This window comes from Diceros bicornis, chromosome 16, assembly GCF_020826845.1.
Source record: "Diceros bicornis minor isolate mBicDic1 chromosome 16, mDicBic1.mat.cur, whole genome shotgun sequence".
Lineage (NCBI taxonomy): Eukaryota > Metazoa > Chordata > Mammalia > Perissodactyla > Rhinocerotidae > Diceros > Diceros bicornis.
Window position 1 is genome coordinate 21,605,584 of NC_080755.1, and position 27,004 is coordinate 21,632,587.

At 42.5% G+C, this 27,004-nt stretch overlaps 1 protein-coding gene across 4 annotated transcripts in view; it reads right to left on the minus strand.

Moving 5' to 3' along the window:
• Positions 1–22,839: 22,839 nt before the first annotated feature.
• Positions 22,840–27,004, minus strand: part of KCTD1 (potassium channel tetramerization domain containing 1) — a 188,174-nt gene continuing 184,009 nt past the window's right edge. For 3 of the 4 annotated variants that reach the window (XM_058556923.1, XM_058556924.1, XM_058556925.1), the window contains exon 5: positions 22,843–26,099. In XM_058556923.1, the coding sequence (XP_058412906.1) occupies positions 25,941–26,099 (159 nt within the window). In that variant the 3' untranslated portion in view covers positions 22,843–25,940. Of the gene's footprint in view, positions 26,100–27,004 lie in introns of all 4 variants that reach the window. The other variant, XM_058556922.1, reaches the window with a different exon arrangement.

The following is a 27,004-nucleotide window of genomic DNA, read 5'->3' on the forward strand; positions in this document are numbered from 1 at the left end:
GCGAGCACCGACGCGCCGCTTCTCCGGCCATGCTGAGGCTGTGTCCCACATACAGCAACTAGAATGGATGTGCAACTACGACATACAACTGTCTACCGGGGCTTTGGGGGAAAAATAAATAAATAAAATTAAAAAAAATAAATAAATAAAGTGGAGGAAGATGGGCATGGATGTTAGCCCAGGGCCAGTCTTCCTCAGCAAAAAGAGGAGGATTGGCATGGATGTTAGCTCAGGGCTGATCTTCCTCACAAAAAAACAAACAAACAAAACAAAACAAAACAAAAAGTATTTGGGTCTCTTGTCCTCAGTTCCTGAAAATGCTTCAGGGCCACAAAGGTGAAATGGGTATCTTGTTTATGTTCATGAAGGTGACTTTTGGACCCCTCCCAAGGGGGGCTGGTTGCCAGCAGAACCAGCCGTGTGATCAGAGGATTGGAACTTTCAGTCTCACTCCCTGATTTCCAGGGAGGGAAGGGGGGGTTCGAGGTTGAATCAGTTACCAATGGCCAATGACTTAGTCAAGCATGACTACATAATGAAGCTTCCATAAAAACCCTAAAGGAAGCTCGTTGGCCTTTTTTTTTCCCAGAGAGTTTCCACATGCCACTGTGCCAGACCCCAAGCTCCATGAGGACAGAAGCTCCTTTGTTCGAGACTTCGTCCTATGTATCTCTTCATCTGGCTGTTGATTCATATCCTTTAATATCCTTGGTAATGAATCGGTCATCTAGTGAGTAAATGGGTTTTCTTGAGTTCTGTGAGCTGTTCTATCAAATTAATTGAACCTGAGGAGGGGGTTGTGGGAACCTCTGATTTACAGCCAACAGGTCAGAAGTATAGGTAACAACCTGGACGTGCGACTGGCTTCCTGAGTTAGAGGGCGGTCTTGAGGGACTGAGCCCTTCACCTGTGGAATTTGATTCTATCTCCAGGTAGATAGTGGCAGAACTGAGTTGAATTCTCAGACACACTGCTGGTGTCTGAGAACTGTTTGTTGGTGTGGGGAAGCCTCCACGCGCACACACATTGCAATTGGGTCCAGGAGCCCTTTAGACTTGCCCCAGGCCACCCAGAGTAGAGAGCAGAGCCAGGTTTCCTGAGTCCCAATCCAGGGCGACCAGTCAGCCTCCAAAAGTACTTTGCACTGGACTTGCATTTGCCTTGTTTCACTTTCCTAAGTCATTGACTTACCAAGTCAGTTCACCCACATGTTACCTGGTCCATGTCAGGACCTTTTGGTTTTCTCTAGATTTCCACATCCTAGATGTTCCCAAAACAAGTGGCTAAGCCTGTGGATCCCTCACCCCTACCTTCCACAAGGGCTAGGTGGGAGTGGCAGGAGGAGGAGGGGCCCCACCCATCCTTGCCTTAGGCCCTACTGAGCCAAAGGCCAACTCTGCTTTCGAGAAGCTGTGGGAGTAAGAGCCACTAACTGTTTAATCATGGAAGAATCAGTGGTATCTGGATGGAATCTCCGCCAGGACACTTTCATCCTAACCTGCCCAGCATTGGGCAAGCCATGAAAGTGAACTGCTGGGATTAAATGTGAGAAGGGATCATGTAGTGACCTGCAGCACGCCTCCCCCCCGAGCCCCCTCACCTTCTCCAGATGACCTCATGCCTGGGATCCATGGGTATGTCCAGAGCATGGCCCCTCCCTGCCAAGCTGGACCTTTTCAATGAGGGGCGGGCTCAGATCGGATCTCTGGTAACCTTGGGGCCTCCTTTCTGCTTGGTTCTATATGGTTCTTGCATCCATTCTTTCATGACACCTTTACAAAGGTCCTGAGAGGTGGGCAAGGCAGACATTATTTACCTTCACTTTTCAGATGTGGAAACCAAGACATAAGAATGCAAGTTATTTGCTCAAGGTTTTTAGCCAACAAATGAAGGAGCTGGGTGTGCTCCACACTTCTCGACCAGGCTGTTTCCACCAGGTCTGGAGCTCAGGTCAGCAGTAGTCATGGAGAATAGTGTGAAAGGTTGCCCATAGCCGAAGGACGGTGTGAGCATTAATCGGTGTGAGCATTAATCAGCGTCCGTTGCATTTGAAGACCACCTCCAGAATAACTTCATTGTAAATCCATGCCCAGGGCTGAAATTGGATTGATAGCTGTGAGAGAGAGCAGTCCTAAGTGTACTCAGAAGTATTTCCTAATGACTAACTCTCGCTCGCCTCCTCCCTTTTTTGAATGAGAGAGGTTAGGAAAGGAGTAGGCAGACATGACAGTGTGAGTTATTTCACTGAGGAGGTGTTTAACCACCACTTGCCCAGCAGATGAGCAACTGGTCCTGGAGATTACTCTAATAGAGACCTATGTCTTACAGAGCCCAGTGAAGGAAACCTGGGAAGTTTGGAGTCTGGAATGCTGGGGCCAGGCCATCACACTTTCTCTGTCAGGTGAGATCCCTGCCCTCCTGATTGGAATTCAGAGGTCTTACTATCTTTTAATTAGATTCATACAATTAGAAATTATATGATTCTCCAGTCCAGAATTTTTAAAGCACTTTTTTTTGTGTGTGTGTGTGTGAGGAAGATTGGCCTGGAGCTATCATCTGTTGCCAATCCTCCTCTTTTTGCCGAGGAAGATTGGCCCTGGGCTAACATCCGTGCCCATCTTCCTCTACTTTATATGTGAGACGCCTGCCACAGCATGGCTTGACAAGTGGTGCGTAGGTCCATGCCTGGGATCGAAACCCGTGAACCCTGGGCCACCGAAGCGGAGCGCGCGAACTTCACCACCACGCCACCAGGCCGGGCCCCAGAATTTTTAAAGGGCTTTTTTTTTTCTGGTGAGGAAGATCAGCCCTGAGCTAACATCTGTTGCTAATCCTCCTCTTTTTGCTGAGGAAGACTGGCCCTGAGCTAACATCTGGCCCTGGGCTAACATGCCCATCTTCCTCTACTTCATATGTGGGACACCTGCCACAGCATGGTTGATAAGTGGTGCATACGTCTGCACCCGAGATCCAAACCTGCGAACCCTGGGCTGCTGTAGCGGAGTGTGCAAACATAACCACCATGCCACCGGGCCAGCCCCTTAAAGCACTTTTTAAAATCTGCAGAATCCACTTTTTTTTCAAAATAAATAAAAATTCATAAATCTGAGAAAAGCAGAACTGGAAAAAAAGAGGCATCTTGGAGGGTGAGCTACCTAGATCCCCGTCTGCTGATAGTTCTGGCAGCCCTTCAAAATTCTAGAATTCCTCTGAAAACTACTGATTTAATCTCTTGTTTCACATATGGGGAAACTAAATGTAGTAGCAGTAATCATGGTTATATTTTATTGCAGTCTACTATGTACTCGTCTTTTTTTGTGTGTGTGTGAGGAAGATCAGCCCTGAGCTAACATCCGTGCCATCCTCCTCTTTTTTTGCTGAGGAAGACTGGCCCTGGGCTAACATCTGTGCTCATCTTCCTCCACTTTATAGGGGATGCCACCACAGCGTGGCCGGACAAGCGGTCTGTCGGTGCGCGCCCAGGATCCAAACCCGGGCTGCCAGCACCGGAGCGCGCACGCTTAACCGCTATGCCACGGGGCCGGCCCCTGTACTCGTCTTTTTATTCTCCCAATGGCCCCACAAGACAGGTGGTATCTTCTAGAATTATCAGAAGAAGAACTTGAGACTCAGGAAGGTTAAGCAACTTGCTTGAAGTCACCCAGCGAATGCACGGAGGACAAGGGACTTATATCCAGGACCATCTGGCTGCAAAGACAGCACTGGGCCAAGTCCTTGAAAACACAGATTTCCTGCTTGACCCAGACTCTGTAGGAAAACACCGTGATAGAAACTCAATGTAGATTTGTTTTCCTACCCCTGAAAGGACCACCTTTTATGATACCTACTTGGAACAGTGGAAGGGCCCTAATTGGTGATCTTAGATGGGGTATGTGGCTTTTGGTGTCCTAGAGGAGGTGTTAGCAGTTTGTCCATGACTGAGAAGAAAGTCAAGCCAAGTCCTCAAAGTCACCCTGAAGCTGGGGCAGCAAGAATGAAGTGCCTCCATCCCTGACACAGAATCTGATTGTCGGAGCTGGCCCTGTGGCTTAGCAGTTAAGTGCGTGCGCTCCGCTGCTGGCGGCCCGGGTTCGGATCCGGGCGTGCACCAACGCACCACTTGTCTGGCCATGCTGAGGCGGCGTCCCACATACAGCAACTAGAAGGATGTGCAACTATGACATGCAACTATCTACTGGGGCTTTGGGGGAAAACAAGGAGGAGGATTGGCAATAGATGTTAGCTCAGGGCTGGTCTTCCTCAGCAAAAAGAGGAGGATTGGCATGGATGTTGGCTCAGGGCTGATCTTCCTCACAAAAAAATAAAAAAATTAAAAAAATAAAGAATCTCATTGTCACTTAGACTGACTTCTACCTAGCAGTTGGCATTTGAGCAGGGACCTTGGCATTATAAAAGTCTAAGAACTTTGGAAGCACCTGATCCAACATCCTCATCTTACAGATGAAAAAACTGGGGGGATAGAGTGACAAAGAACGAGGAGGAGGAGGAGGACATGTCCCAGGGAAGCCAGAGCCCCCAGCAGCATGGCAGTTGTGGGCTAAGAGGGCTTGCATTTGGGGAGAGAGCCAATAACAGCAGCCACAGCTCATTCATCCAGCTACTACTGAATGAGATCATATCATGTGCCGGGCACTGTTCTGGGGTGTGGAATACATGCATGAACAACACCCCAAGACCCCTGTCCTCAGGGAGCTCACAGCCTAGTGGGTGAGCCACACAATACAAAGTCATCGTAACAGTAGTCTTCAAAGTTTGTTAACCACGCAACCCGGGAGGACAAAGGTTTTGATAATGTTCCTCCAAGGTAAGTCTATTTATTTGTAAATTATATACGTGTGCATCTATACTATTCTATATTATGTACATTTAAATCTACCCCCAAATAGAAAAATTTAAAGAATGAATTAAAATATATAAGTCCTAATATTTTTTCCTCTCCCAAGTTGGATTGTTTTAGGAATAGACTTGAAGGGGGCTGGCCTGGTGGCACAAGTGGTTAAGTGCGTGTGCTCCGCTGCGGCGGCCCAGGGTTCGCCGGTTCGGATCCCAGGCGCGCACCGATGCACCGCTTGGCAAGCCATGCTGTGGCGGCGTCCCCTATAAAGTAGAGGAAGATGGGCACGGATGTTAGCCCAGGGCCAATCTTCCTCTGCAAAAAAAGAGGAGGATTGGCAGATGTTAGCACAGGGCTGATCTCCTCACCAAAAAAAAAAAAAAAAAAAAAAAGGAATAGACCTAGAGTGCTCATTTTGGAGAATTCTGGATCATCCACCCTATAAGCGGGGAAATTTAGCAACCCTGAGGTCTGATATTCAGTTTTAGGTTGTTTTTTATTATGCGTTGCATCCCTCTCTTATAATATCACTACATATCACTACTTTGTTCAACAGTTTTGTGTGTGTGTGTGAGAGGAAGATTAGCCCTGAGATAACATCTGTTGCCAGTCCTCCTCTCTTTGCTGAAGAAGACCGGCCCTGGGCTAACATCCACGCCCATCTTCCTCTACTTTCTATGGGACGCCGCCACAGTATGGCTTGATAAGCAATGCGTTGGTATGTGCCTGGGATCTGAACCCAAGAACCCCCGGGCAGTCGAGGCAGAGCACGCGCACTTAACCGCTACACCGCCGGGCCGGCCCCCCAACATTTTTTTTTAACTGTGGCAAAATATACATAAAATTTTACCACCTTAGCCATTGTTAAGTGTATAGTCCAGTGACATTAAGTACATTCACGTTGTGGTGCAACCATCACTGCCATCCATCTCTAGAGCTTTTTCATCTCCCCAAACTGACTCCGTACCCATTAAACGGTAACTCCCCATTCCCCCAGGCCCTGGTAACCACCATTCTACTTTCTGCCTCTATGAATTTGACTACTCAAGGTCAATAATTATTTTTAAACTCCTCTGATGACTCAGGTGGTGGTTTGGCATGTGGAATTCAGTGGTGAGCAAGGCAAATGAAGTTTCTGCCCTCCAACCTCCAGTAAAGTCTGCTTTAACTAACTTTAACTAACCTAATATAGTACTGCTTTAGGTTAGTGTCTTTGGAGAGGCAAGGAGGTGGGCTCTATCCAGGTGTGGTGGACAGGGCTGGTGGGGTAAGAAGGGACGGGAGAGTTGAGGGTGGAATTGGGTGAGATGTGACAGGTGACTACTGGAGAAAAGAGAAATACCTTCCCAAGGAATTCCTTAAAAATTTGGGGGAGAGGTGGGACTTCCAGCGTGAAGTAGGTTGAGGCTGTATTTATTTTGATTGAATGCTGTAGGAAAAGGTGATCACAAAAGGCTGGTGGACGTGGGAACATGAGGGTGTCATTGTCCAGTAACCTTCAAATGACTCAGGTTTCCGGGCTTGGGAGGATTGGATTTCAGGCCAAGAGGAGCGATTGTGAGAGGGATGGGGGCTGCTCCTCCCAGGGTAAAGCCTGCCCACATCTGACTGGATTCCATGCTCTGCTCTTCTGCCTGCCTTCACCTTAGCATAGAATTATACATTTCCAATTACAGGGCTGGTCAAAAATCAATACAAAGGTGGAGAGAACAGATCATTTTTCTTATGGAGTAACCGCTTTCATTAATTTTTCATTAGTGCTGCCTTTGTTTTGCTCTCCATCACTGGCAGAGCTGTAGCCTGCGTTCAGTGAGTGTGCGCATTTCTGGGATTCAGGAGATATTGGTTGAAAAAGCCAGCAAGTTACTGCCCAGGACTACTGCGTGTGGAACCAGTTTAGGTACCTGTTTTAAGATCATCGTGTTGGTTAAAATATGCTTAAAACCATCGTGTTTCCACTCACCGAAGCTGAGTCCTCACTCTATTGTGGAAATTCTATTTGAAGAATAAGCACATGTTGAGCTTCTGTAGTATTTACTTTCAGGGGTGTCTATAAGTCTGTCTCTTTGTGGGCACTTTTGGCATTGATTGATAAGATGGCTCCATTTGGCTGGCGCACTTGGCTATGGGTTGCTAGGTGTGTGCCTTTGGGGCCCTGGGTTCTTAGATGGGGAGGAGGAGAAGGGCCGTTTCCCTTTGCACATGCACTTCCTTGTGCTTTTTATGCTTATTTTATCCTTAAACTCTCCTCAGTTCCCTAACCTCAGCCTGACCCGTCCTCTCAGAAGCTTAAACATCTCTAGGAGGCCTTCACAACTCTGCATCTTAGCAGAATTGCTTGAACCACCACCAGTAAACCTTATCCCCCTCTCTTAATGCTCTTAATACTATAGCGTGTTGTCTATTCAAGTTGGTCTCCTCTAACCAACCTTGCGTTATCTGAGAACAGGGGCAGTGGCTTTATATTGATTTTCAGCACCTAACAGCATCTGCCCAATGGTGAGTGCTTAATGAATGTTTATTAAATGAAAAAAACAACTGTAAGTCATTCCTTGCTTTGTGTAAGCAACAGTAAGAGGTCTCATTAGCAATGGGAGGTGAGGCAGGGCCATGCGTTTAAGGAGGGCCTGCCACTACCCCAATTGACTTCTCCTATGGATGTAAAAGAACGGAGTGCTAATCCCAGCTCTGTGGCTAATTAGCTATGTAACCATGAATACGTCACTAACACTGGGTCCTTATCCATAAAGGGGGATTCTTTCCCAACCCCAAGAACCTCTGCCCTTGGAAAAGAATTCTCCCATGTGCTCACTTCTCTAGCTGAATGACACACGAGCCTTCTGATGCTAACTCCCTCAGCTGGCCACTGCCCAGGCCACCACCCAAGGCCACTGGGCTGACTCTCCCTCCTTCCCAGGCCTTAGAGGCTTGTCTGGAGCCAAGCCTGCATCTCTGGTTGTTAACCCAGCCCCTCAGGCTGTTCCTTGCATCAATTATCTCTGGACCCTTTCCTGATTTCTAAAATGTGTTAAGAGATGACTACATTCAGGACCACCACCCTCATAGAAAATATTTTCATTACTCCAGAGAGTTCCCTCAAGCCCCTTTCTTGCCACTTTCCCCCCATCCCCTCGTCTCCACCCTACGGGTAGCCACTATTCTGACTTCTATCACTGGAAACTAGTTTTGCCAGTTCTTTCTCTTAAGGGCTCCCCAGTTGTCCAGGAGCCTGAGGTAGAAACTTTGGAATCATTCTTGATTTTCTCTCCTTCACCACCCACATCTAATTGCTCATCAAGTTCTGTTGTTTCTACCTTGGAAATATCTCATGAATTCATCCTCTCTTCTACCTCCCAATTGCTTTCATTTATCATAGCTCCATGAGACAGCTGGAATAATCTTCTGATTTATCTCTTCAGTCTCTGTCTGCTCCACTTCCTTCTCCATTCTGCCAAAAAAATAGTATTTCTTAAAAACAAATCTGATTACATCACTCTTCTGCTTAAAAATGTCACTAATTCCTTGTTGCCTATGGCTGGTTCCCACATGGGCGCCCTGGCTCCAGGGCCACCTGGAGGTAGACACCTGGGGCCCCACTCTAGGGATTCTGAGTCAGTAGGTGGGGCCTGGATATCTGCATTGAAAAGAGCTCCCTTCCTAACCTCCCCAGGCAGGTCTCAAAGCTCTCCTCCTCAGGAGGAGTATACTATTCTTGGTATACTGGCATCATGCTTGTTCAAGCCTCTGCTTTGCATGTGCTGTGGTCTCTACCTAGAACACCTTTTGCTTTCCACTCCCCTTCTTTTGTCTTCCTGCAAGATTCTGCTCTTGCCCCCAGCTCTCTGAAGCCTTCTCTGGCTTCCCTAGGATGAATTAGTTGTTCCCTCCTCTGTGTTCCCAGGGCAGTCTGAACATACCCCTGTCAGGGCATCTATTAACTCTGCTGATATATTACACGGCCACCTGCCTCCCCTTGCTGGGAGCGTCTCCCTCACAGCAGGACGCCGTCTCCTCCTGCATCCTCAGTGTCCAGCACAGTTACAGGCTTGCCGGCCCCACTCAGTGCTTGGCCAACAACTGAATGAACGAAGCTCCCTTCTTCCTTCTCTTTTCTTATTTCCATCACTGCTTGTCAGACGGTGCCATCAGCAGTGCTAACAGTTAACAGAAACTGAGTGCAGTTTTGTGAGTGTTCTTTAGTTAGGATCTCCAGTTTCTCCGAGTTAGTTTTGGTAAATTTTTTTGCACTTATCTCTTTTATTTCTGTAGAAGAAAATTAAGGAGGGGTTGAGGAGGGGCAGCAGGAAAAAGAATTCCCAGCCTCCCGCGTGAGCCTCCTCAACTCTGACGCCTACCCAGGCTGTTTGATTTGGGTGCAATGAAAGACCCTCTGAATTCACTGTAAAGAACGTCCAAGCTGAAAAGCCCCACTAAGGTAGTTTTCCTGCTTCCTGGGAAGTAACATCCATTTCTTCAACCAGCAGCGCACTGCCCCCTGGCCTAACTTTTGCAGCCTGGGGAAGGTAGCAGCAGCAGGGGCCAAGTCCAGCTGAGCATGACATCTGGAAAGAAATGTAGGGCCAAGCACCCATTTGGAGGGTGCGGTGGGACATTCCAGGAGTGAATTTTTCTTTTCGGTGGGCTAGGCCCTTTAAGTTAGTAGTTGGCCTTGGTTTTATTTTCTTATTCATAAGAAATCAAGAAAATCCTAAGGAAAAATAACAATTGTGAAAAATGGCAAGAAGTCTAAAAGTGAAGCTTATAGAAACTTTGAGTGCACACAAAAAAGAGGGCTCTTTTAGCTTTAGTTCGAATAGGAAGAGAAAAAATAATAGTCAACATTTATTGAGCCCTGTCCTCTATGTGTATTAATTCATTTATTCATATCCTCACAAGAACCCTGTGCAGTAGATACTGCCATTACCCCTAGTTTTTAGATGAGGACTCTGAGGCACAGAGAGGTTGCCTGACTTTCCAAAGGTCACACCGAAAGTGAGCAGGGGGCAGGGATCTGAACCTACACTGGTATCCATCATGCTACAGGGCTCCTCAAGGCAGGAAGGAGGGATAGGCGTGCTGTTGAGAGGAGTCAGTGCAATGTTACTTGTGGCCGAGAGAAAGCAGATCTACTTCACTGGGGTTTTATTGCTGCCTTCCTGATCTCAGACAATGGACTTCAAATTAGAAGTAAAACAAATATAATAAGGAAGGAATTGGATGTCAGTATTGGTGCAGAGTGTGGGCTGGCATGACTTTAAGTCTCTTGGTTTAGATGAAATACAATTCCAGTTAAGGAAAGGACTTGTAGATGTGTTAACTACTGAGATTTCCTAGAGAAAGGGAGGAGGGGGTAAAAACTGAAAGTCAGTAAGTGTTCCACTGATCAAAAAGGATCTAAAAATAGACTATTAGTGACATCGTTTCTGCATTATGTATTAGGTAGAATTTTTAAATTGCAAATAACATAAACCAATTTAAACAGCTTAAATAAAGTAGAGCTTATTATAAAGATATAGAACTTTTGGCCCACACAGCCCAGGTTGATAGTTCCTCTTTTTGAGAGTACAGCCAGACTGAGACCAAAGTGTCTAGAACCCAATTACATATTCACAGGTAAAGGACTCTGAGCTGATCAATGAGGGAGAGGGTCCTGGGTAAACAGAGCTGCTCCACCTAGAGTGTGTGTGGGGGGGGCACTGTGTGGAGAGGGTGTGTGTATGTGGTCAGTTCACAGGGAAATGGGCCAGGGGGTAGGGAACTTTCTCAGATGGGGGAGTGTCTAAGCTGACAACCAATTCCTTACCAGATTCTGGACTGTTTATAAATACTTTATCCAAAAATGCAGACTCCTCTAAACCCCTCAGAAAGTCATTTCCTTTTTGATGGACTTACAGGTCAATAAGGAGAATGGCATAGACATAATAATCAGGATGATCTCGTTGTGGAAAAGCTATAAGGGCAGCAATTTCATCTTCTTTGCTTTCAGCAGTTGGTGCATAGGGTAGTGCTGATACACAGTAGGTGCTCAATAACTGAATGAATGAATGGATGAACTGTGTTGAGTGATAGCACAGTCCTGTGAGGTCATAGCTGTTGAGAACAACTATACCCAAAGAACACTGATTAATGGACTGGCATCATCCCGGAGAGAGAACTTCGGTGGTGTGCTTCAGTTAGAAAATTACATCAGCGACTTGGGGGAAGATGGACAGGCCATGCTCACAGAATTCTCGGGTGACTCAAGACTTGAAGGAGAGTGAATAGTCTCTTGGAGGGCAGACACAAGATTCCCAAAGCACTCAAGACGCAAGAAGGATGGACAAACACCAATTATGTGAAATTTCACTGGGACTAATGGTAAATTCTTCATTTAGTTATAAATGATCAACTGCTCAAGGAATACAGGATATGTGGCTTGATCGAAGTCAAGCTCAGAATGATGTCTGCTTCTTGGGCTTCTTGATAATGTCAAAATTGAGGGCATTTTAGTTGAAGAAAGTGGGCTGCTTAATCTGGTGAAGAAAGTATTAAGGGCAGATCCAATGCCTTTCTTCAAAAAGTGGAGGCCAGTGGACCAAGGGGAAGATGAGCAAGGTAACAAGGGTACGTTGCCCCTGATAGCAGCTCGCTCCCTGTAATGGCGGCAATGGCTTACATTTGTGCAGGGCTTTGCCATTCCATATTCTCTTTCTTATTCACCACACAGCCTTCGGGTAGAATTGAGGCAGATGATGATGTGCTCTCCTTAGAGCTAAACTGTACAGCTAAAGAAAAAGTGTTTAAGTGACCTGTCCAAGGTCACACAGTTCACAAATGGCAGAGCTAAGGCTAGAACCCAGATGTTCTGGTTTCCAGTCTGATGGATTCCTCGAGCTTCCCACGATCAAGGTGTTGAAGGAGAAGCTGGAAGACCATGGCAGAGATGCCGTGGAGGTGAGTCTTTCCGTGGGACGGAGAAAGGCTGCCTTTCAGACCCCCAGCTCTGAGTCTCAGTAATTATGAGGATCCCATGCAGGATGTCAGGCTCCACTGCAAACTGTCTATGTTCATCACAATGCAAACTGTGTTTGTCACTATACAGGTGATGAGAGTTTGCAAGCGATTGACGTTCTTATGTCCTCTACTGGCCTCCTGGCAAACACCACCATGACTTGTGAGGGAGATGTTTGATGTGAGGTCTGGAAGACTGTGCTTTCCTGACTTCAGTGTCCTGCACTGTTTTTCAATGAGTTATGTCATTTATTCAAAAGGATAATTTAATGAAATCACTGCTTCTGCCTTTTGGAACAATGTGTCTTGATACTCAGGGCTTTACTTCAAGGGTTATTACTTCTGAATTAATTGCCAAATCAAGCTTTCATTTATCTAAGACTTTCTAATTGGTGGGAGTGGCAAATCAGACAGACACATTTAGTGTGGGTTGAAAAGTGCTCAGCAATACGACAACTAAATGCAACGTGTGATCCTTGATTGATTCCAGAATCAGCAAACAAAACAAAACTTCTAAAAAAAATTATTGGGACAATTGGGGAAATTTGAATATTGGCTCTGCGTGTGTGTGTGTATCTGTGCGTGATATTATTGCCTCAATGTTAAATTTCTTGAGAGTTATGTAGGAGTATGTTCTTTTCTTTAGGAGATTTCATGCTGAAGTACTTTGGGGTGGATTGTCATGATGGATGCAATTTATTTTCAAATGCTTCAGCAAAAACAACACAGAGACAAAGAAGAGGGGAAAGCAAATGTGGCAAAATGTTAACAACTGATGAATCCAAGTGAAGGGTGTATGGTATTATTTGTACTATTGTTTCAACTTTTCTGTGGGTTTGAGTATTTTCAAATGAAACTTGGGGCAAAAGTGGTTAACACTGAAATAAAGGCAAATTTTAAGAAATACTTTACTGTATTGTGAGCCTAAAGATGAAAAGCTCCAGTGGTAAGTAGACAAGTTGAGGCAAACCATACTACCTCTTTTCTTTTCTTAGCAGTGGAAAGCCAGTAAGCTACCGAATAAAACAAAGGCTATTTTGTGTGGTAGATGAACTCATTTATCAGCCGCATTCAGACTAGAGAGGCAGAGGGAAAGATCAGACTGTTTAAGTTTCTGTTCTCCACCCCATCCCATCGCTCTGATTAACCCTATAGTTACTTCCCAGTGCTTATAAGAGGAGGCAGCCCTTCCTAAAACTCTAATATAGCCAGGATTCCAGCATGTTGCCAGGCATAAAGCATCTTTGAAATACAAGCCATAATTTTGTTTTTTCTGGCAAATACTCTTAGTATGAAAGAAGTACAGAATTTAAGAATTTATTCTTAAAAATTATTTTAATGTTGAAGGTCAGATACTTTGCCAAATAGAAAATGAATGTTTCTTTTTTTAATTCATTACAAATTCATTTAGAGGGTAACAAAATGTAAAATTTCTTACACGAAAGTGTTGCTGGAAAGTGTTTAGGTTGCAAATGTATAATTTGGAAGGTTACTAAACTTGTTAGGGACACTTCTATGGCTTCAGGAAAATTTTATACAAGCTGTGCCCAACCTGTTTGTCAATCTCGTGTGCCTCTCTAAACCCCCAGGAGTCCATGGGTCATGGGCACGATAGTTGGCCAGGCCTGACTTAGAATCTGGGCTCCTTCATTGATTTACTCTTTGGCTCATCCCTAGTTTTGACTGTTTTTGTCTTCTCACTTTTTTTCCCAGATCAGTCTGGCTAGGTTTATCTATGTTACTGATTTTCTCAAAGAACCAGCTTTTGATTTCGTTGCTTTTCTCTATTAATTTTTGTTTTTCTCTTATTGATTTCTGTTCTGATCTTTATTATTTTTGTTCTTCTGCTTACTTTGGATTACATTTGCTCTTCTTTTTCTAGTTTCTTAAGGTAGAAGCTGGAGTCATTGGTTAGAAACTTTTCCTCTTTTCTCATATAGATGCTTAGTGCTATAATTTTCCCCTAAGTACTGCTTTAGCAGAATCCCACACATTTTGATATGTTGTATTTTCCTTTTCATTCAGTTTAAAATACTTTCTAATTGCCCTTTTGATTTCTTCTTTGACCCATGAGTTGTTTAGAAATGTATTATTTAGTTTTCAAATATTTTGGGATTTTCCAGAGATCTTTTTGTCATTAATTTCCAATTTCATTCCATTGTGGTTAGAGAACATCCTTTGTATGACTTAACTCATTTATTTTTTAAGTTGTTAGAGTTGTTCAAGTCATCTACATCCTGACTAATTTTCTGTCTACTTTTTCTATCAATTCCTGAGAGAGCTGTATTGAAATCTTTGACAATAATTGTTATTTGCCTATATCTCCTTGCAATTCTATCAATTTTTATTTCCTGTATTCTATTCTAATGCTCATAATAAATGTGCAAAAAAAAATGGTGAAGTGTATGTCCTCTTGACCTCTTTATAATTATGAAATGACCTTTTTATCTTGGTAATATTCTCTGCTCTGAAATCAGCCTGATATTAATATAGCAACTCCAGCTTTCTTTTGATCGGTGTTAATGTGGTATCTCTTTTTCCATCCTTTTATTTTTAATCCATTTTTTTATTGAAAGCGGGTTTCTTGTAGGCAGCATATAAATGGGTGTTATATTTTCATCTAAGCTGACAATCTTTGTCTCTTAATTGAGGTATTAGCCCATTTACATTTAATGTTATTATTGATATGGCATGGTTTAATTCTAATTAGGTGCTATTTTTTACTTATTCCATCATACTTTGTTTGCTTTTATTCTTTTTCTGCCTTCTTTTGGATAAAACGAGTATATTTTATGATTTCATTTTATCCCTGTTGGCTTATCAGCTATAATTCTTTGTTGCATTATTTTAGTGGCTGCTTTAGTGTTTATAGCATCATCTTTAACATATTACAGTCTGCCTTCAAGTAATATTATATCACTTAACATATAGTATGAGAACCTTATACTTTCGTTTCTCCCTTTCTTGTGCTATTGTTGTCATATATTTTACTTCTACGTATGCTATAAATCCACAATGCAGTGTTACTTTTGCTTTAAACAGTAAATTATCTTTTAAAAATATTTAAACAATAAAGAATAAAGCCTTTTATGTTTATCTGTGTAGTTATCATTTCTAGTGCCTTTCATTCTTTGTATAGATGCAGGTTTACATCTGGTATCATTTTCCTTCTGCCTGAAGGACTTCCTTCAAGATTTTTGTAGAGAGATCTGCTGCTGATGAATTCTTCTAGCCTCTGTATGTCTGGAAAAGTTAGTTTGCCATTGTTTTTGAAAGAAGTTTTTAATGGGTATAGAAATCTAGGTCAACAGTTTTTCTCGTTCAGTACTTTAAAGTTGTTGCTCCAATATCTTTTAGTTAGCATTTTTTCTGAAAAGAAATCTGCTATCATCCTTATCTTTCTTTCTCTGTTCATTGTGTATCTTACCTCTGCCCCCTTGGCTGCTTTTAAGTTCTTTTCTTTATCACTGGTTTCAAGCAATTTGATTATTATGTGCTTTGGTGTGTTTTTCTTCATATTTCTTTTGCTCAGAGTTCATTGAGCTTCTTGGATCCGTGAGTCATCCTCAAATTTGGAAAATATTCAACCATTATTTCTTCAAATAATTTTTCTGTTCCTCCCCCCACCCCACTCCTTGAAAGAGACTCAAATTACATATATATTAGGCTGCTCGAAGTTGTCCCACAGCTCCGTGATGATCTGTTCATTTTGTTTCAGCCTTTTAGAATATCTGTGTTTCATTTTACATAGTTTCTGTTGCTATTTCTTCAAGTTTACTAATTTTTTTCTTCTCTAATGTGTGATCTGCTGTTAATCCTATCAGGTGTGTTTTTTCAGACACTGTAATATTCATTTCTAGAAATTTGATTTTGTTCTTTTTTATATTTTCCATGTCACTACCTAACATGTTCAGTATTTACTTTAGCTCCTTGAGCATATGGAATATAGTTTAGTAACTGTTTTAATGTCTTTGTCAACTTCTATCATCTCTATCATCTCTAGGTTGGTTTAGATTGATTGATTTTTCTTTTTACTATGAGTTGTATTTTCCTGCTTCTTTGCATGCCTGGTAATATTTTATTGGGTGCCAGATATTGTGAATTTTACCTTGTTGAGTGCTGGATATATTTATATTCCTATAAATATTCTTGAACTTTGTTTTAGCATGAGGTTGAGTTACTTAGAAATAGTTTGATCCTTTTGGGATTTGCTTTTAAACTTTGTTAGGTGAGATCAGAGCTATGTTTAGTCTAGGGCTAATTTTTCCCTACCACTGAGGCATTCTAAGTATTCTAGCCAATGCCCCATAATTATGAAGTTTTCCACTCTGGCTGGTGGGAATAGGAACTATTGCTGGCCCTGTGTGAGCTATGGGGATTGTTTTTTATAATCCTTCTACATAGTTCTTTGCCTAGCCTTGGGTAGTTTCGTCAGACACATGTGCAGATCAGAACTCAGCTGAAGACTCCAAGGAGACCCTCTTCAGTTCTTTGGTCTTCTCTTTCTGTGTATAGCTCTCGCCTTTCTATTACTCTGCCCTGTGAAATCCAGATGCCTTGGCGTCCCTAGACTGCTGGCTCTGTCTCTTCAACTCAAGGAGACCACTAGCCTTTGCCTGGCTTACTCTTCCCTGAACCACGCCTGGAAACTTTCTGAAGGCAGTTAGCTGGGACAACTATAGGGCTCACCTTGTTTGTTATCCACTTCTCAGAGATCACTGTCTTCTGTTGCCTGATATCCAATGTCTTTAAAACCATTGTTTCATATATTTTTTCTAGTTCTTTAGTTGTTTCAGTGGGAGAGTAAATCTGTTATTCCCTATTGGTCAAATGTGGAAGTCTCCCATGACTTTCTATTGGGCAAAATCCGAAGTAAACATTAAAAAACTCATAGTGCTCGAGGGATTTAAGATTACTAATAATTGGTTCCCTATTGTATGCCAGTTACTTTACATACATTTTCATTTAATCTAGTGCGTATGAGTACTAAGAAGCTCTCCAAGTTATGGAGTTAGTAACGGGGAATCCACACTCTTTCGTCTTTTAGGAATGATGGACTTCATTTGTTTATTTCATCTGTCATCCACAAACATTTTGTGAGCACCTACTAGGTGTGACATAAATAAGTCAGATTTCTCTCATTGAATATCTTAAGTTTGACCAATAGATGAAGACATGTAATAAGGTATTTCAATATTATATGGTAAGTGAAATAAAAGTACGAATAGGGTGGTTTAGGGCCATAGAGAAGGGTCACCCAGCTGAGGGTCACATGGAAAGGTGGTGATAGGTGAAAGGAGTCTTGAAGGATGAGTGACAGGTGATTAAGCAAATGAGAGGATAAATGTATCCCAAAGCAGGGAGACTTAAGACAATATGACGTGTAGGGGAGCTAAAAGCTTTATGTACGACGCCGGGGGTGGCCACAGATGAGGTTGAGAGGTAGGTAGAATCGCGGTAGGGGTTCATCAAGGAGGGCCTTAGATGCCACACTAAGGAGATGAGATGATTCTTAAAGCAATGAGGAAACACTGTTGGGCTTTTAATGGGAGTGAGTGGGCTGCAATGTGGAGGATGCATTTTAGGGTCAACACTCCCAATTCCCAGCAGAAAAACTAAGATCTTGTGGAAATGGTGCACATAAGAGCAGTTAATGACATTGTGAAGTGTTAGTAGAAATGGAGTGGAAGATACCAATTTGAGAAATGTTTAGGAGAACTTGTTTCTGTAGAAATGTTTCTGTAGAACTTGGTAACCAACCAAAGTAGGGAGTGCAGGAAATGGATGCCTTGGATAGAAAGAAGCATCTAGAACTGAGATAGGAAATCTAAAAGGAGAAAGGAAAGGTCTAGGGGCCAAATAAGTTCAGTTCTGGAGAGTTAAATGGAAACATTTTGCAGACCCTATATCCGTCATTGCTTTTGACACAATATATTGAAATGATCCGATTATGTCTTACCTGCTTAACTAAAAAGTTGAATGGCAGGCCCATGTCTTATTTGTCACTGTATCCTCAGTACTCCTACCCTGCTTGAAGCTCTGGGAGAGGTTACACCTGAAGCACAGGTGACAAGAAAACCATCAATGGATGAGATCACCCAGGGAGATACAGAGTATGCCGAGAAGAGCATTGACACATAAGAAAAAGACGTTCACACCTTGGGGTGAGAATTTGAGAAACGAGTGACCTAGTGGCCTCACATGGTCATGGGTCTCTTCTGCGGGCTCTGTGAAATACCACATAGATGCGGTCCTGCTGCTTTGTCAGTTTTTGGTTTAGGTAAGTCATTCCCTTTGTATATTTTTGACATTAACATGAAGGATTTTAGTGGTTGTGCAGAAATTATTTCTATGCATCACTTGACTCACTTTGCTTGGAAGAAAAGTCCCAAGGAGTGGACAGGGCTGCGCGTGGGGGGTGGAGGGTGGGTAATGCAGACTGGATGGAGGCAGAAAGCTATTGGAATGAACATTTGTATGTAGTTCCCTCCCCTTCTCTAGGAACTATGGGAAAATAACTCTGATTTTGAAATTATAATAGCAGTAGGGAAAAGATTATACAGGTCAAGTTTCCGTTTTAGAAACACATCTACACTGCTTAAAGTAAATGTGACAACTGAATTATTTTCATGAATATGCAACCTACTCAACAGAATTTCAAATTTACTGGTATTTATGTATATTAAGGAACCACATATTTGCGAATATGACTTCTAGGAGAATAATACTTTATATAATAAAATGCATTTCCAACAAAGACCAACAATGGATGAAATATTTAAATTTTAGGGCCCACAAGCAATCCACCTCCCACCATTTCTCTTGCCGATCCAGTGGCCCTTTACTGCTGACTAATAGGAAGGCCAGCAAAAGAGATTGCTCAAATCGCAGACCTTTAAATGATCCTTTAAGGTCTCCTCAGACTGGATTTAATCAACTGTCCCTACTGGTCTTGCTGCTTTTCCAACTAATGGGATGCTTCTGTGACAAGGATTTGGTCTACAGCTTCCGGGACAGGCTTTCCCAGTCAAGTTCCAGAATTTGAATGGACTGCACAGCTTTTTCAGTTTTTTGGCTTTTTCAGTCCTGTTAGTCAACAGTATACTTCATACCTGTACTGTCTGTTCCTTATTCTGACAAGCACAATCTGATGGACTGATTGAGAGGAGTGATGAAATACTGGGTCTCACACTGAGGGTGAGGGGGGTAGGAGAAACAGAGAGAAAGTGAGCTTGGAGTCCTGTGAAATACAGTCAGAATGAGCTCTCTGAATCTTACATATATCAAAACATACGCAGAGGAGTTTTGTGGTAAATGGTTAGGGTTATAGATTTACACACCTCTTCAAATTCTGAAGCTCTGAAGTCATTTAAATTTCAAAGAAACTCACACAAATTAAAATATATGGGAAAAGGTGGATTCCTGCACACCTGTAGAAGCAACTGTTACAGGTGATAGATGTTACTGTAATTATTTCCTGTGCTGTAAGGTTCATTCAAGACTCTGAGCTTTCTAAGAGGAGGTGGAAGCATTCTGTAGCTGGTGGGCTATTTCCACAAGATCAGGCAGTTCTCTACCTAATTAGGAAAGGATGAAGGCCTCGGGTTACATTTCAGTTAAGCACTTCCCCATCTCCACTAACTCCATTTGAAGTATTCCATCTGGCCTTCAAAAGAATAGGAAAAGCCAACCATTGTTTAATAAACATCAATGAAGTCATAAAAAGGCATGTCACAAAAGTACCTCCAGAAGATTCTCATCTACTATTCTTAGGCTAGATTGAGGGAGCACAAGCCTATTACCCAATATTTTCCAAACTTGCCTGATTGAAGAGTCACCTGTGGTGGGCATTGTTAAAATACAGATTCCCAGGCTGTTCACTTAGAGATTGAGATTCAAGATGTCTATGGGGAGAGGGGGTGGTGGACTGGAACCTATAACTTTAACAAGTGCCTTTTGTGTGTCTTATGAGCAAGCCAGTTTGGGGAATCCTGATAGAACCAATATAAACTTTTATTGAGCAGAGCTGCTTGACAGTTACAAAGTCAGAGACAACAAGTCTTCTCAGAGCTTAGTAATTCCTACTCTATAACCAGAAAATTACTGCAGTGACATTTTTGTCTAGTTTCTTATAGTGAAGCACACTGAAATTGCCAATGACAGAGCAAAATCATTTTTTTGCATGAATTAAGAAACCAGAAAGTCCAAGGTATTAATCAAACATGGTGTGTGTGTGTGTGTGTGTGTGTGTGTGTGTGTATGTATGTATGTGTGTCTGTGTTGTTCCAAGTTTCTTGGGGACTTGGGCAAAATTTTTTGACGTAGCAACATTCTCATTTGTAAAAGTGGTATAATAATGAATGCCAAATTCATAGGGTTTCTATAAGGATTGAAGGAAACAATATCTGTGAAGCCCTTAGCATGGGGCCTGGCACAGAGTATGCATTCAATGAGGGTAGCTTATTATTACTATTGTCAGGTATACACCAGGATTTAAATCTATGAACAAATGATATTATGACTAAAAGTGCATCAATGCTTTGTTTTTGGTTTTTTTTTGGTTTTTTGGTGAGGAAGGTTGGCCCTGAGCTAACATCTGTTGCCAATCTTCCTCTTTTTAGTGAGGAAGATTAGCTCTGAGCTAACATCTGCACCCATATTTCTCTATTTTCTATGTGGGACGCTGCCACAGCATGGCTTGATGAGTGGTGTGTATGTCTGTGCCCGGGATTTGAACCTGCGAACCTCAGGCCGCTGAAGCAGAGCACGCGAACTTAACCACTACGCCACTGGGCCAGCCCCAACGCTTCATTTTTGATAAAAGTTATGTCCTCAAACAATTTAGTTCTTGTGCCATCACATGTGTGTCCACCCAAGTGGAATTTTTCTAGAATCTCTAAAACTGTTTTATTATTTCGTAACTCTCAGAGTTACAAATTTTGCAGATGTCTTGTTTAGTCTGTACATTTGAAAAATGAATTAGTTCCAATATTTACATATCTAGAGATGTCACACAAAAGTCTAGATTTCCAGGTTTTCTAGGAAAATGAGGAGTTTAGGTATAGAGGACCCTTGTTCTGCTGCTGGAGAACCTGCTGGAGTTGAGTGTGGGCACACATGCTCCTGCTTGTCTGTCTCCTAATTTATGTGACTCACCTGGCCCTTGTAGGCATCTGGGTTTGTCACCCTTAAACCCAAGGTGATGTCTTATTTTCTCATACATCTTTGGATTGTCAGCTCTTAGCCTGGTTTGTAGGTCATGAATGGATGAACCAGAAAAACAGCCATTTAACTGCCCCTCAAGACAGACTGTTACAGCCAATCAAGTCTGCAGACCCCCTAGGTGAATATGCACAGAGCCCACCCTCCGTAATTCTCCAACAGCTCCTGAGTGAAGTCCAACCCCTAGTTGGGCACTCAAGATCCACCCCCACTCCAGTCCAAGTTCACCTTCCTTTTCTAGCCATGTTCCCTCCTCCCCAGTTAACCCAGCTGCATCCCACCCCACCCTCTGAACCTGCCTTGTGCTTTCCCAGCTTGGAGCCCCTGCCCTCCCTCAATGCCCCTTCATTGTGAAAGCCTACCTTGTTCTTTTCTTACGTTCCCAGCTAGATGTGGTCCCTTATCGTTTGGCATTTCTATAATCCTTGGTTTGTAAATATGAAATGACAGGTATCCCATAGCCCTCTACTGTACTTAGCTATGTATATAGCCCAATTCTGCCGCTTGATGTGCAGGTCCCTACCGACCCCAATGCTCCCTGGCAGAAACCCTGTTATGGTTATCATAGTATCGCCAAAACCCAGTGCCCAACATGTTGTAAGCGATGCTGAAAATATTTAAATACAGGAATACATTTCCATTCTAAGTAGAAAATGCTATTAATTAATCTACATTCTTCCTCATCCTATTACAACATGAAAACTTACTTTTTCTCAAATAGTTTGTGGCCTTCCTTAGAAAGCTTAACTGAACATTAGTCTTTATCATGTTATTTACTTGATGTCTTGGAGTCTTAGTTTCTTAACTGAGAAACAGGGATAATACAACCTCTTGTGTGGTCCTAAGGATTCAAGGAGTTAAATGCAGGTAAAGTTTTTTTATTTTTTTTATGAGGAAGATCAGCCCTGAGCTAACATCCACGCTAATCCTCTTTTTTGCTGAGGAAGACCGGCTCTGAACTAACATCTATTGCCAATCTTCCTCCTTTTTTTTTCCCCAAAGCCCCAGTAGATAGTTGTATGTCATAGTTGCACATCCTTCCAGTTACTGTATGTGGGACGCGGCCTCAGCATGGCCGGAGAAGCGGTGCGTTGGTGCGCGCCCAGGATCTGAACCTGGGCCCCCAGTAGCGGAGTGCGCGCACTTAACCGCTAAGCCACGGGGTCGGCCCGCAGGTAAAGTTTTTAGCACGGTGCCTGGCACAGAGCAAGCGTTCAGTGCATGGTTATTATTATTGCTATGTAGAAATACACCTAGTATTTAGAAGTGGCTTACTTCATTCTATTTTTCTAAACTGCTTCTTAGGAAAGAGCAGGTCGGAGATTGTTGTTTGTGTGCCCTACACTAAAGAAATGTGTTTTGCTCAAAAAAAAAAAAAAAAAAAGGTTATTTCAAACACCGATGGTTCAGACAATAGTAGCTTTTTTAAAAGTACACTTTTATAAACACCAAGGTAATGATTGATTCAGGAAAAGATTACCAAAGAATGTTAAAACCATCAGGCAAAAGTGTGTTGAGGAATAGGATATTTACACAGTCTCACAATTTCATCCCATAGATTACTTATTGGTTATAAAGAGAGAAAGTTACTTTTACGTTGGAGAAATTTGGCGGATGTCATTTCAACCAAGTGGTCAAAATTCCCATCACCAAAGAAAAATCATAACTGACATGCAATAGGATTTATAATAGTGAAAAATAAAAATAAAAAAAATTACCATCACCATTATGGGCCAAACAACCCTTGTGATGTGATGTAATGAGGAAATAACATCATCTGTGTAGTATTCTTGCAAAAAAAATTAACCTAGTCCTACCAACGAGGGACCAATGAGACAAATCCATCTTGTGCAACAAACTACAAAACAATTGACCTAGACTCTTCAAATAAACCAATGTGAGGGAAGACCAAAGAAAGAAAGAAACAAACAAAACGATGGAGAAACCTTTCTCAATTAGAGTCTAAAGAGACATTCATCAACGCAGCACATGGGCCTTGATCAGATCCTCTAGGGGGAAGATAGGCACAGCCATAAAAATCCTAATTGGGATGACTGGTGAGGTTTGAATATGAGCTGTATACTGGATAATAAAAAGTAGGGAAAAAATAAGGTTGTGACCCAGTCATATTTTGATTGACCAGCTCTTTCCTGAAGAATTTGGTATCCAAGAATTTATATGTTGTAAGACCTAAAAATGTGAGAATTACATGTGACATGTTTGCTCTGTTGAACTGGATCGGAGTTTTTGTAGCAAGAATGTGCAGTTGGGCTGTATTTGTATAAATGGGCATGAGAATTGAGAAAAGAACAAAGAGGATGCCGATAGCTAATGCCTGTAATTCTGTGCAGTGTTTGGTTGGGACAATGCTAAGTGCACGTGGAGAGTGCAGGGTAAATGCGAACTGATGACCACAACCTGCAGAAGGTCCCAAAGTGGGGCCCTTGCTTTACTGTTTCTAGAAAATTTTGCCTAATGAGGGTGGATTGTTAGTAAAATGATATAGCAATTTCATTCTCCTTTCAGGAAGACGTGGAGGACAAGCAGCTGGTGGGAGCAGCCCTGGCTGTCTCCATCTGGGACAGTGATGTATTAGTCTCAAATAAGGGAACATTAAACCATGTGGAAGTCTGGCTGGCAGTCATCAGAGTAACTCAGTGTTTGGGCGCCTCTTTGTTTCAGGGGGTGATAGGAGCCATTAACAGCTTACTTTTAGTTTCAAAAGCCAGAGATATTTTCATTACTAGTGTCCTCAGGCATAGATTTTTTAATTTAAAAAAAGAAAGAAAGTTCAGGATGGAAATAGCCCATCACCACAGGAACGCCTTCTGCAGCAGAAACATATTATAGTTTACCTGTCAATCTTATCAGCATGCCAGGTTTATTTTGAGTGTCTGGAACGAGGAAGAGGAAGTAGGGAAGAAAGGTGATGGCAGGGCTGATAGAGGAGCCTCCGGAATCACTAATCCCTCGGAAAAGCTGAGGGCTTAATTCCAAAGTGGTATTGAAATCTCAGGTTTCTTACCTCTCTAGATAATAAGGTGATCATTCTGGCCCAGAGATTTTCCCTACTTCTTCCAAAGCTTCAATGCCCTACTTTTTGGATTTTTTTGGACAGGTGTTATGGTAGATTCAAGTTGGCTATAAATTCTTTGTCACTTTCCCCAACAAGAGGCGGATTTTCTTTCCCCTCCCCTTGAAGCTGGGCTGGCTCTGAATCTGTTGAACCAACAGATTGCTGCAGAAGTGCACTGAGTGGTTCCAGGCCTAGCCTTTCAGAGGACTTCCGCTTCCTCCCTCTTGGAACCCAGCTCCCACGCTGGGAGGGGCCCAAGCCACACGGAGAGGCCGACAGCCACTGTCAATTGGCAGCCCTGTGGAGGAGCTATCTTGGACGTCCCAGCCCTGTCAGGCTCCCGACGACATCTCGTGCAGAAGCAGCCCAGCAAAGGCCAGTCCATACCAGAGAATCACTGAATCATGAGAGAGAATAAAATGTTTTAAGCTGCTACGATTTGGTGTGATTTGCTCTGGAGCAATAGATAACTGAAATTTGTAAACAAAAAGTTCACAAGAATTCTTGCTAGCCAATGCAGAATAACAAAGCATGAGACAACACTTGCAGAGTGGGAACAGAAATGTTTAGAACAGGTGACGACTTCTTTATCCTTTAGTGAGTTTTTTTTATTAATGCCATTCTTTTTGTGTGTGTGAGGAAGAGTTGCCCTGAGCTAACATCTGTTGCTAATCTTCCTCTTTTTTGGTTGAGGAAGATTAGCCCTGAACTAACATCTGTCCCAATCTTCCTCCACTTTATATGTGGGTCTCCGCCACAGCATGTCTGATGAGTGGTGTAGGTCCACGCTCAGGATCCGAACCTGTGAACCCGGGCCGCCAACGTGGAGCACACTGAATTTAACCACTATGGCATGGGGCCAGCCCCCTTTAGTGAGTTCTGACCTCAAAACTGGCCTCAGCTTTTAGGCTTCTTTATGAGGCTCAACACAGAAAATTTAAAAAAAGAAAAATTTCATTTCAGTACAGCCTTACCCCAACATGTGTGTTTCACACAGACCTTATTTTTTAAACAGAGTTTATTGTATTTAATACATTATAAAATTTGAAAAATTGTAGGAAAGCAGCAGACTCAAACTGGAGCAACTCTAACAAGTAATAATTCTGGCCCCTTTGCAAAACTGATCAGTTTAAAAACAAAGTAACGTTCACATCTGTGAGGTGGACCAAAAAGTGTGGCTTCTGTACAAACTACATTTAAAATTTCATGTCTAACATCTTTCGAATGCAATGTGCTCATCAGCGTTTTTCTGAAGTCCTGCCCAGTCCCTGCCTAAAGAGACATGAAACCTCCATATGCAAAGAAACTCAATTCAAGGTGTTTTTTTGTTTTTGTTTTGTTTTTTTTTTTAAAAAAAAAAAAAAGGAAAAAGAAAGACAAAGGAAAAAGAAACAATGGATGGCTATTGGCAATGGAAACTGTAAGGAGATGCGTCCTCACTGCTCATGGCTTGTTTATTGGTCAGAGGCCTTGGGGGCCCAGGACACTTCACGGCCATCACAGCACCAACTGTAGCTACCACCTTTTTTTTTCTGTTTTCTTTTTTTTCACTTTTTTTGCATTTCCTACCTTTTGACATATATATATATTTATATATTTTTTACACCTTGAGGATATCACTATTCCAATTGTTCCCATATGAATACAGGTGTGGTCTCTACTGGATATAAATGTGTCTTTTATTCAATTTTAGGTCCAGGACTTGGTTTGCTGTCCCAACTGCACATAAATGTCCCTTTTTTGTTTGCGTTATTGGTTGTGTATTTTTTTTCCTTTTTGCATAAGGAGTATGTCCGTTTAGTCCAGAGGCTCTTGCTTTATCCGGATGACAGAGGGTACACGGGGCGTCCGCCTCAGCTCCCGCCGCAGGACGTATTCACTGAACTGAGACGAGTCCACTCCTCCCCCACAGGAGCCCACGATTTCAAATCCTCTTTGCTGCAACCTCTCGAGGACCTGTGAGGGGCCAAGACAAGCATCCAGTTAGGTGTGAGATGGGTCCTTTGGCCACAAAAACAGCCCAAAGAATTGTCCCAAAGTTTGAGATCACGTGCAGCTCTGATCAGTCTTATCCAACCTCTAAGTCTCTTTGAGTTTCTGGTTTCAAACAAAGACTCTGGATTAAAGGGCAGGAGGGAGGGAGCAAACGTTTCTAATACAGTACCTAAAATGTGCTTTTACACGCTGGCTTAAACATGCCAAGTTCATGAAATCATTACAACCACCTGGCATAATTGGTGGTGTTCACCCATTTCATAGATGAGAAAATTGAGGCTCACAGCTAGTAAGTGATGGAACTGGGTTTCCAACTCAGGTCTGTTTGGCCTCAAATCCCATGTTTTTTGCAATATGGAAAAATACTACCTTCTCTGCAAAAAGAGAGAGTGCACATTTCAACGCTTATTTACCACTAAAATATATTCAATGAAATTATAAAGGATATGGAAAGTAAGTCAGTGTCATTATCTGAATTTAGTCAGCCAGTGATTCACTCTCAACTCTGCCATTGTTCAAATGTCCCAATACTGAGTTAATATATTTCAGCTGGAAGACCGATGTAATTTTAATAGCAGAACAAATGGGCTCTTGAAGACAGTTGAGGTTTATCTATGGGTTTTCAAGTTTGTGGCATTTGAAATAGATTTATTGCTTTGTGTGCATTAAGGGAGGCAAGAATAAATGCAATGGTTATATATTAGAAAACATCCAAAGTAAAGATATTCTAAACTTCTCACATAAACATAAGCCACATAATCTTTTCTTTAATTTTGAAATCAAATAGCTATGCCAGAAAGATCCCTGGGTTTGTCACTGCATGTCTGACCCTCTTAAAGGCAGGAAATATTTCCTGCAACTCTTAG